Raw genomic sequence first — 10,710 nt, forward strand, 5'->3', positions numbered from 1 at the left:
AGCCTGCAGTGATACTCAGGTAATGGGGATTATTTTGTCAGTCATTGAAAACAAAGGGTTTTAGTGCTCCAATTTACACTCTACTGATTTTACCCTGTAATACCAAAACTCCAATGCTGTGAATATAAATCTTATTTGCAGGTATTGCTGCCTGAGAGAGGCACATAAATCACCCCACCATGAGCCTGCACCAGTCTGAGGGAGGGATTGAAGCTCTCACTGCCTTAATTTCCAACAGCCTCCCTTCCATCAAGGCATATCTAAGCTTCCACTCATATTCTTAGCTGCTGTTTTTCTTTATGGACACAATTCCATAAAAGTAGCTAATTATGATGAATAAGTACTTCAAAAAGCTAATACAGAGTTTGAACTTTCATTAAAGTGTATATAATTATAATGAAGTAGCATGTCAAAAAATCATGGGAGATCTTGTCCCTCCAAGAGAATCTAATCTCAATGCACCAGCATGTCAGGAAGCTGAAGAAGCCCCCAGTGAAGTTTTAAAGACTTGATTCAGTTTCTTTTGTGAAGCTCCAACTTTATGAGAGGCAGATCCGATTTCAGTCAGGGAAGGCAAAAATCAAACCCTGTTCAATCAGTTTCCTCTGTATGTGCTTTTGAGAGTCTAAGAGTTCACATGAGACATCATGTGCTTTTAAATCCCATTTGGATTGAAATCTCTCAAAACAGAAAATCTCACTTTAAAACAGAATCTTACAGCAGACACTGCATGTGTGCAGCAAAGGACAGTAACTGTTGTGAAGGAAAATCTTCCTACCACCTCCATTTCATTTGGGAATGACTGTCCTGCAGTACTTTCAATAAAAAATAATTTTAAGTATCGTTTTTATAAGGAAGCACACCTTGAAAATTACTTGTTACACACTAAAGACTTTTACATTCACTTCAATATCAGTAAATAATTTAATTTCTATTCTATAATCCAAAAAAATCCAAACCAGAATGAAGAGCATTAACCAAACATCTTTCAGCATCCATGTAAGAACTGAACAAGACTGAAAATCCAGTGAAGGGAAGGAAGATTCATTCTCTCCTTATTAAAAGACATTAGAACAAAGGATAAAGGCACGAGTCTGAATACAGCTCCTTTCGGTGATTCTGTTACAAATAAAAAAGTAACAAACCATTTTAATGTTACAGCTTTATTTGAAAGAAAGTGACTTTACAGTTTTTGGTAACACATTTTTTATACAAAATTGATACAATGAAAAATAAACTTCAGCAGCTTCCTGGAGCAGATTACAGGCTGTAAACTCATAATCAAATGTACTAGATCAGAAAAGGCAACCTTGTTCCAACTCTTGTTTGCAAATCAGCACCAAGTGATCCCAAAAAATCTAGTTTTACTCTGGCTACCAAAAAACCTCAAAGCCCAGCCAAATCTGCACTTCCTAAGTAAGCAGTTGTTCTATTCACTCTATTTCCAATTTACAGCTGTGACTAACTGTACACAAGAAACACATTAAGATTTCCAACAGTATCCCCAGTGACTAAATATCAACTTTTACATAACCTGGTACTTTGAAGGTTTCTAAGGAGTTATGGACAACAAAGTATTTGGATTTAACTTTATGAATTGCCATTTACAAGAAACTCAGAAGTCCATAAAAAATTACAAAGCTCTGTAACAGTTCCTTTTAGACTATTTCATTTAAGAGGGTCAGTTTCACAGATATTGGGATCACAATTTTTATTCCTATGTCTGCAGTACATCAAAATCCCATCATATAAACCAGCAGTATGAATAGGGAGGAAAGAGAAAAAACCAAACCAAACCAATCTATGCAATCCTTTTACCATTCTTAGTAGAGAGTAAGGCTCAGTAGAAAGGAGAGGCTCAGTAGAAAGTAAGGCTCCTCCCAAAACTCATTTCTGTTTTCACCTTTGTCTGAAATCAAGTTTCTCAAAATGTATTTGGGGAACAAATTTTCTTGTTATACACACAGCTCCTCCAACATCCCATTTTGGGGGTAACTGTACAACTTGGCTTCATGCTACCCTTGTAGGCACATCACACTTAATAGAAGACTGCAGGGGTCTGTGTCCAGCTAGGCTGCTTCTTCACATGATTCCTGGGTTCAGCAATCAGATTGTTTTATTATGGCTGTGCACAAAAGTGTTCTAGTAACAGCATCAGTTTCCCCAGAAAATCTGCAGCTTTAAGTCTTCCCTAGAATTTGGAAAATTTCCCTAGAAATTCCACTTCCTTTTCAGGCTCTTTTGCACCTTTTTCTTTCATCTCTGAAACACCCACCAATTATCTTTATCACTGCTCCCCACCCTGTGATACCAATGTAAACAGAACCCAGTGGAATAATAATCAAGTTTGCCAGTGAAAAAAAAGCACCATTACACTAAATCTTTGTTCCTTTTAGTAAGTTACAGCAGCATTTAGAGACCGAAGCCTCAGACATTCTATTGCTTAAAACCTTGTTTCCAGATCCTCTGCAACACTTTGGATCCTGGCATTAAAACAGAAGAGGTATTGAATACAGGATATGCTCACAGAAACACGGACGGGAGTTCCTCTGAATTTCTAGCGACATAAATTTGTGTGCAACAGACCTACTTGGTGTCTGGTGACATTTACAGTGCAGATTTGGTTCTCCTGTGAGGCTGACGAGTCACTGGCACTGAACAATTTTGCCATAGCCACCTCTTCCAGCATCATAGTCCTGCCGATACTCATCTCGGACCTTATGAAGGAGGGGAAAAGGGGAGTCCAGGAAAGACAAAGAAAAACAATTTCTCAAAAACTCTTACATTATCAGAATATAGTCACACTGAGCTCACAAAATGTAAGTGCCCACTCAGAGTTGACTGACAAAACTGAAGGCGAAGCGCATCATGCAGAAGCCCAGAACAACATAAACCAACTTCCTTTTCAACAGCATCCCAGGGAATCCTCAATCCAGGCAGTCCAAGCAAGGATGGCTGGTCTCGTGCTCCAGCAGTAAAAGCCACTGCCACCAGCTCCATTTTGGGTAGAACAACTGCTGTCCTGTGTGATCTCGACAGCCTTATATTTTCAGGGCTTACTTACAAGCATTATCTCCCCAGGCAGCCAAGAGTTGTTTCTGCAAGTACTTTTAGTGAAATACATGAAAAAGTTATCTGTACTTAGTAGCTAACACTGCCATTGACCGTATGTCTTAAAGACCAAGGCACAGCGTTATCTTAAACAATGACTCCTAAGTTGCTGTTTCCGAAATTGTTCCAAGTGTGTTCATTCAAAACCAAGAAATTTGGCAGAGTCACCTTAAAAACCCAGGCTGAACAACAACCTACCTGCCCCCCTGATCTTCCACGGCCGTACTGCCTACCCTCCTTAAATCCTGCATCCCAGTCTGTCCTTATGATCCTGTCATCAAGTCTGGTTCCATTGATGTATCGCATTGCATTTTCAGCATCTCCTCTTGCGTAATACCTTAGGAATGGGTTAAGGAAAAAAATGGACTTCGGTTTTCAACACATGGAAAAAAACCCAATATCAAATTGGGTACAAAACCAAGCCTTTGCTTGTAACAGGTTCCTGCTCAGTTACTTTCAGAAGCAACAGCTTTTAAGAAGCTATATGAGCTGAGAAAACTGTTAGTGAAAGAGGGCAATGTGCTGGAATTCAAGCACTAAAAATGCATATATTGGATTAAGTCTGCCAAACACGCTCACCCTTAACAGCACAAAGCACTATTGCTAAAAAGTGAGAAGCCCCAGTGAGGCTCCATTCATGCTGCAACCTTTCACCATTCTAGTGAGTTCACTAGAACCAGTTACAGAATGATCTTCAGAGACTCACATGTAAAAGACTCAAATGATCTTCACAGACTACACAACAGGCATGTAAGATACCAATACTAACTTTACATCTATGTTCGTACGAAAAGAAACACCTTTTTATTTGGGCATGGAAGATACGAACTTAATGCAGAGGTCAACTACCCAAAAAATGTCTGGGTTAAAGTCTCACAGCGAAAGCAATCTGTTACCCCTGCTCGATATGCCGTCTATGTTCCACTCACAGAATCACGGATGGAAAAGACCTCATTGAGTCTAACCGTGAACCCAGCACAGCTCTCTCACGCCTGCGTCCCCCACAGACGCTTTAGCAAACGATTACTTTTATCCTGGGAGAACTCTGCCCTGACTCAGAGCCTGCAGTGCATTACAGTTCACCCGCGCCCTGACCGCTCCTGCCGGCCCGCACAAGGATACTCCACGAAGCAGAAGCCGCAGGCGGTTTTCTTCACTTTGTCCAGCCCCATGATGACCTTCTTGATGTCGCCGCTCTTGCCAAAGAGCTCGTGGATCTGCTCCTCGGTGGTGTAGAAGGACAGGTTTCCCACGTACAGCGTGCAACTCTTCCTCAGCAGCCGCTCCTGGTCGTAGCGCGTCCCCTGGGCCGCAAGGACACCGCGTTACCCCCCGGCACAGCCCGGCCCGAGCGGGACGGACCGCGCGGCACCCACCCCCGGCCAAGGCTCACCCGGAAGTGCTGGTCGCGGTACTGGCTGAGCTCGGCGTACGAGTCGCTGCGGAGGATGCTCAGCGTCCCGCCGGAGCTCATGGCGGCGCTGTCCAGCCCGGCACAGTCCGGCCCGGCCCGGCCCGGCACAGCCTGGTCTGTCCCGGCCCAGGACGGACCGAGGGCGCACCAAGCCCTCCCAGTGCTGCCCGTCCCGGCCGCCCCTCAGCGCCTTCCCGCCCCAAGCGCACGCGCCTCGCGCGCAGCCAATGGCGTGGCGGTCAGCACGAGGGGGGGGGGGGGCAGCTCTCGCGAGAACGGCGGAGGACCCCACGCGTTGAGGGAGCGGCCGGCGCGGCGGATCTCGCGAGAGCGGTGGCCATGTCGTTGCGGCGCGCGCTGCTGCTGCTGCTGTCGAGCCCGCGGCTCGTGGAGCGGCTCTCGGAGTCGCGACCCATCCGCGCCGCCGCCCGCGCCACCGCCGCCGCCATCACCCGCGGCCAGCAGCACCTGGGCCCGCGCCTGTTCCGCCTGCGCGACACCTTCCTCGGGGAGCTCAAGGACGGCGCCCGCCAGCGGGGGTGGCCGTGGCCGCGCGGGCCGGGCCGCGGCGGCCGCCCCCCCGGGACAGCGCCCTGAGCAACGCGCCGAGTGGGGAGAGGCGGCACCGCCGGTGAGGGGACGGGAGCGACAGCACCAGGACTCGGAGCGCGCTGGAGCCGGCGGGTGATGGACCCCGGTGGCAACTCCGGACACCCGCGGACCCCCGGGCGGCGGACGGCGAGCTGCGGAGCCGACGGTGCGTCCTCCATCGCATGGACATATGAAACTATTGCTGCTCATCGGTGTGATGGATTTTCATTTCAAAGCCGTTTTACGTGTTCCACAGTTCTCAGGAACAAGCAGACTCTCACTAAACATCATCCAGAACGCTGTCACGATTGTCACTTTTAAGTGCTTCATAAGAAACTTGAAATAAAACCACGATTCTCATGGGAGTGGCTGTAACAATGTCTGTCTATACAGCAATAATACTCTACATGTGTTACAATTTTGATACAAAAAAGGCTTTTAAGTGTCGATGATGATGGATAGAATAATGCCCATCTTACCTAAAAGCACACCTCAAGTCTGTGGTAGCAAGAACGGTTTACAGGGAAAAAATGACCAATAGAGCCATCCTTAATATAGAAAAGGATGCACCCATCATATGTGATGCACCGGTCTGGTTTGCTTCAGATGCTGTATATGACAACATCTGTGAGACTAAAGCAGTTAACCTTCCTCCAGAGCATGGTCCAGCTGACTTGAGGCTCAGTTAACTGTGGAGGATCATTTCCATTCCTTGTATCACCCGAGGTGACAAGGACCTTGTACATTACCTGAGATACAGTTTCCAGTATTGCTGGTAAAATTAAACCTCCCACCAACAAAGACTCAGGTGTGCGTGGATGTAAATTACAAAGGCCTGGGTGGTGAGACAAAAGCAGTGTATTGTCAGTCTGAGTTAGAACTTGTAGTCCAGGTTCTCTTCCGGCTCAGTCGCAGGTTACCTGTGCAGCTGTGGAGCAGTCACTGTGCCACGGAAATGGTGCTCCATTCCATCCCTGAAGAGTTTCAAGATCTACCCCACTCAGATTGCCAGAGTTCATAAGTTCTGTGGAAGTAATTTTGAAGATTAAGCTGTTTAAGCAAGCTGAAAACAGCAAGTACCAGCTGTGGCACGTGGCTGTTCTCCCAGAGAGCAAAAAGGAAATTACCTTGGAAAACACATTTTGCGTCACTATGCTTTCACAACCACTTCCATTACTTTGTGAGCCATCAGTACAAACATACATGCACTCCCTCTCCCCCTGCCTCCCCCCAGACACCCACCTTTAATTACAGGCATGTCAGCAATGAAGAGTGATGGATGTGGATGAACGTACAGGGGAAACAACACACAATGCTTTATAAGAGAGCAAGAGCTATGTTCCCTAAAAATCTAGGTCATACCTATAGTTTGGAAAATACAGGCAAACCCTTCACACATGCATTTTTCCTAGCATCCCTTTAGAGCCTGGCATCAACCTATATTATCCTCATCTCTATTGAAAACCTGGCTCATAAGACCTTATGTAAAGCTGTGTGGGTGCAGAACTGCCAAAGGCATTACCACCTTTGTGAGCAGAAATAATTCAAGTGTCAGATTCGTTCCACAAAGAGCGGCTTGACCTACAATGCATGTGCCAAATTAGTATCTCCCTCCATGTGAAGATGTTTTGGATCCAGAAGTTCACATGGGCAAAACCAAAGATTGTTAGTTGTGCTGTGCTATTATGTGCACACATCGTTCTCAGCTGAAGCCCAGTTATTTGCATCCCAGTTGAAAATGAGACTGCTCTCCCGTGGAGAGCCAGGATGTGACCTGTCATTCCCACTAAGCTGATTTAACGGGGAGCAGTTAAGCAAGGGGAGGGGGTGCAGGGGATGAGGCTCCTCCCTCGGGTCCTCCCGCGCTCCCCGGCAGCAGAACGGGTGGAGCTCCGACCCTGCCGTGAGCCTGTTCAGAGATCCATCTGCTCAAACGGCACAAAGGATCAAATCCCTCCGAGTTACCCGCTTTCTGTCTGCGCAGCTCCTCCATCCAGCTCCCCGCAGGGCCCGCCGTGCGTTCTGCCGGAGTCACAGTCGCGACAGAACAGCGACAGCTGCGAGAACGGCGCCGGGAATGTGCAAAGGCAGGAGCGCCCCGGCTGCAGCGGCGGAACACCGAGAGGCTTCGATGCCATCACAGAAGAGCCTCCTCGAGCTCTGGGGGCAGTGCGTGTGGAACACGTCCACGAGGATGGAACTGTGGCAAGGAAGGTTAAACAGGCAAAGCTTGGATTTTAGGATTTAGCACAAGTACTTAGGCTGAAGCATCTTCCACGTTCTAAATCAGATTCTCTCAGATCAGTGCTGGGGATTTTTCAAGGCAGAACCACCCAAGACAGGGTTACAGTGCTGGTGCCTGTACTGTGACTGCAGTCTGGTCTAATGAATTTTTAAGTACATAAAATAAAATCTTATTTAATCAGACCAGCTTTTGTCTAGCCCTGCAACCTCTCTCCAACAGCTGATTTAACGCCTATAATCAGTAAACACCCCACAGTCCACAAACCCTGTCAGAGATTATAGAAACTTCCAAAAATAAATCTCACATGGAAACTGCTAAGCTTGAATCACAGTTTTGGTGGGCTCTGATTTCATCCTCTCTCATCAGGAAAAATTACAGAAGTTCATATGAAACACTACAGGGCTGAATAACTCAAATTCTAAGCAGATTCTATCCAGAACTGGCTATACCGGTGAGCATAAGAACATGACAAATAAAGAGACTCGGGAGAGCTCCCAGTGCCACTACTTGTGATGAAGGTGGGCCTGTGAAGAGGAAGGTCTCACAGCACCTTCAGACTGTGCCCAAAGGATGTGAAAACCTAAAACATCGTTCTCCTAAAATCTAAAGGCTGTGCTGATCTCTGTCTAGTTGAAGGATGTATAGTCCTAACTGACTTCTCCAATTTCCACTGGATAGGATGGACATTTGTGGTGGGTCTTCCATTGATAAGTGTGGAAATATCACAGTTTCGTTCTTGAATGAGACACCACATTTTGCAGTTGTGGCTCTGACTGTACCAGGGATTATGACAAAAATGTGACAGTCGCTGCAGGTAAAATTGCTTGCTTGCTGCTCTATTGTCTGGCAGAGGGTTTCTTCTCCAGACCCAGCCATATCGATGACTTGTACGTGCACGTCTGTCTTCTTGATATTAAGCAGAAACCTCGGAGGCATGTAGGTGTGAGCAAAGAGTAGAGTATAGTGGCTTGGATGGTTTGAGGGTGCTGGAGAATGTATGAGCTGCTCCAAGTGAAACAAACAGGGTATCAGCCCTCCCTGGTGTAGGCACCCGAACAGGAATGCCCCGAGAAGATTGAAAATAACGATGAGGTGTTTCCATTTCACAGCTCTGTCCTGTGACGCGCTGAACAGGACCAATGGCAAGATGAGAGGAATGAGGAACCGAGGCTCCTGGTGACTGAATAGGGAGAGAAATGCCAAAGGAACAAAATAAAACAGCAGTAATGTTGGATTGCCCTCAGAATGCACCAATAGCCCAGGCAGCCCATGGTAACACGATTTGACCCGTATGAATTGCTGGACATACTTCTTTAACATTTTAAAACCAGCAACAGTGGCCAGAACATGTAAGATCCCAAAGAGCATTATTCCATTGACTGTAAAATGTGTAACTCGTGGGTGACTTCCATGCAGTGCAAGATTATGAGGATTAAGATTATAACTGAGAAAATTGAAGGGGGTTACTACCATTTTCTTATGTAATTGAACTATTACATCAAATAGGCTGCCCTTGTTAATGCTTAAAAGGTTATCTAAGCTCACAGAGGTAAAATAAAAGGTGTCAGCTGTTATGAAAACAATGGCAGTAAAACATGCACATAGTATGAGCTTCAAAAAGTGGTTTATGACACTTTTAATGCTCCTCTGAGAATCAACAATTAAACCTGCCCAGTAAAGCAGGGGCATTAGAGCAAATGCCAGAAAGGTTGGCCTGTTGAAAAACCCAGCAGTTGTTATAACACCTATGAGAGGACTGCTTGTAGGATCCACTGAGCTGCCATTGGACTTTCTTGAGGAAACCAGTACCATGAGAAGAGCAAAGAGAAGTCCTTCAAGCGTGTTGGTAAATGTTCTCGTATAAAACACCAGAGTGACATATGATCCAGCAAGAAGTACCAGCGCTTTCCACAGATCTGCTTCCCAGAAAGGGGCTAATCGATAAACGCTATAGTCGAGTATGAAAGAAAAGATTGTAAAGAGAAGGCGAGGTGATACAAGGAGAGTGTAGCTGTTGATGCAACTTGAACATATGTCCAGCTGCTGCAAAGACTTGATTGCCCAGTAGGTAACTCCTGATGTCATTAATGGGAAAACAACTGTTCTGCAAGGAAAGCTCGAAAGGAACTCCCAAGGATAAAAGACCTGTAGATTTAAAATATCTCCTATAAAGGAAGAGAAAAAGAAAAATACATATAATACATAATACATTTTATTCAGTAATTCAGCAGTAGGGATACTATTTGCTGTCAGAGGTATCACAATGCAGAGCAGCTCCCAGACTTTTGAGACCTTGGTGTCAACCTTGACGGTTTTAGGAGTGTACCGTTCGTTTTCACAGAGAATCAGGAAAAAGCAGCTCGTCGGGGTGATGCGGTTGCAGGCGCCACTCGGTGTGGACAGCACAGAGCAGGAACCCACCGCCCACCCAGCCCTGCGGACCCGCTCCTGCCCGGCTTGCGGGAAGCGCCGTGTGACAGAGCGGGACAACGAGCCGGCGGCTCCGGGGATCCCTCGGGAACACCCGCCCGTGCCCGGGGCTCCGCATCCCCCGCATCCGCGGGGCTGTGCGAGGCAGCGCGCCCGGGGGTCCCCCCGCGTTATCCGCGCCCCTTACCTGCCATGACCTCGGGCGCCTGGAAGAACTCGTCGGGGTGCAGGTACCCGCTCTGCGGCAGGAGGCACCAGCCCGCCCTCAGCGCCGCCAGCAGCGCCCACAGCGCCCGCGCGCCCATGGCGGCCCCGCGCCGCCACCGCGCCGCCAGGGGGCGCCCGCCCGCCGGCACGGCCGCCGCAGCGGGAGCCCCGCGCGCATGCGCAGCGATCCCCCATCAGCCGCCCCGCCGGCTGAAATCCAGGGAATCCAGGGGTGGATTGGGCTGGAAAAGAATCACACCCTCCACAGAATGTGCTGAGTTGAAAGGGACCCACAAGGATCATCGAGTCCAACTCTTAAATGAGTTGAACTCTTAAGGGAATAGCCCATATGGGGATCAAAGCCCCAAGCTCGGTGGTGTCAGCACCACGCTGTGGCCAACTAAGCCATCTCGGGGCCACCTTGGAGACCCCTCGAATCCAACCTGTGACCAAACACCACCATGTCAACGAGACCATGGCACTAAGTGCCTCATCCAGTCTTTCCTTAAACACTTCCAGGGATGGTGACTCCACCACCTCCCTAAGCAGTCCATTCCAATGTCTAATCACTCTTTCAGTGAAGAAATTCTGACTGATGTCCAACCTAAACCTCCCCTGGCACAGCTTGAGGCCATGTCCCCTTGTCCTATTGCTTGTTACCTCGGAGAAGAGGCTGACCCTCACCTGGCTACAACCTCCTTTCAGGCAGTTG

The 10,710-nt window shown here is 47.7% G+C and overlaps 2 protein-coding genes across 3 annotated transcripts; both read right to left on the minus strand.

Annotated features, from left to right (window-relative positions):
- Nucleotides 1-1,147: 1,147 nt before the first annotated feature.
- LOC113996784 (protein gar2) lies at nt 1,148-5,295 on the minus strand. The gene is made up of 5 exons (XM_027738044.2): nt 4,770-5,295; nt 4,505-4,683; nt 4,234-4,415; nt 3,310-3,448; nt 1,148-2,717 (listed from the first exon to the last, which is right to left on the minus strand). Exons 1-5 carry the CDS (start codon nt 5,293-5,295, stop codon nt 2,646-2,648), a joined length of 1,098 nt encoding a protein of 365 aa, XP_027593845.2. The 3' UTR covers nt 1,148-2,645.
- Nucleotides 5,296-5,418: 123 nt separating this feature from the next.
- On the minus strand, nt 5,419-10,097 carry PIGZ (phosphatidylinositol glycan anchor biosynthesis class Z). 2 transcript variants are annotated; one of them, XR_003543883.2, is made up of 3 exons: nt 9,979-10,097; nt 7,082-9,526; nt 5,419-6,140 (listed from the first exon to the last, which is right to left on the minus strand). XR_003543883.2 is itself a non-coding variant. In XM_027738039.2 (2 exons), the coding sequence occupies exons 1-2, from the start codon at nt 10,094-10,096 to the stop codon at nt 7,965-7,967; spliced, it is 1,680 nt and encodes a 559-aa protein (XP_027593840.2). In that variant the 5' UTR covers nt 10,097; the 3' UTR covers nt 5,419-7,964. The 2 variants fall into 2 exon arrangements, 1 of the variants encoding a protein (XP_027593840.2); XM_027738039.2 differs by having other exon boundaries at nt 5,419-9,526.
- Between the last annotated feature and the right edge of the window lie 613 nt (nt 10,098-10,710).

The sequence above is a fragment of the Pipra filicauda genome, unplaced genomic scaffold (genome assembly GCF_003945595.2).
Source record: "Pipra filicauda isolate LSUMZ 115617 unplaced genomic scaffold, ASM394559v2 scaffold206_size1356665_pilon, whole genome shotgun sequence".
Lineage (NCBI taxonomy): Eukaryota > Metazoa > Chordata > Aves > Passeriformes > Pipridae > Pipra > Pipra filicauda.

What these genes read in the sequence shown, in the direction of transcription:
- LOC113996784 (XM_027738044.2), bottom strand. Translation starts at nt 5,295, where the DNA reads ATGGAGGACGCACCGTCGGCTCCGCAGCTCGCCGTCCGCCGCCCGGGG. An exon ending in ACCGCGACCAGCACTTCCGG is followed by an intron (nt 4,416 to 4,504) that starts GTGAGCCTTGGC and finishes CTTGCGGCCCAG; the next exon opens with GGGACGCGCTACGACCAGGA. An exon ending in TGCGGCTTCTGCTTCGTGGA is followed by an intron (nt 3,449 to 4,233) that starts GTATCCTTGTGC and finishes CCCATTCCTAAG; the next exon opens with GTATTACGCAAGAGGAGATG.
- PIGZ (XM_027738039.2), bottom strand. Translation starts at nt 10,096, where the DNA reads ATGGGCGCGCGGGCGCTGTGGGCGCTGCTGGCGGCGCTGAGGGCGGGC. An exon ending in GGCGCCCGAGGTCATGGCAG is followed by an intron (nt 9,527 to 9,978) that starts GTAAGGGGCGCG and finishes CTTCCTTTATAG; the next exon opens with GAGATATTTTAAATCTACAG.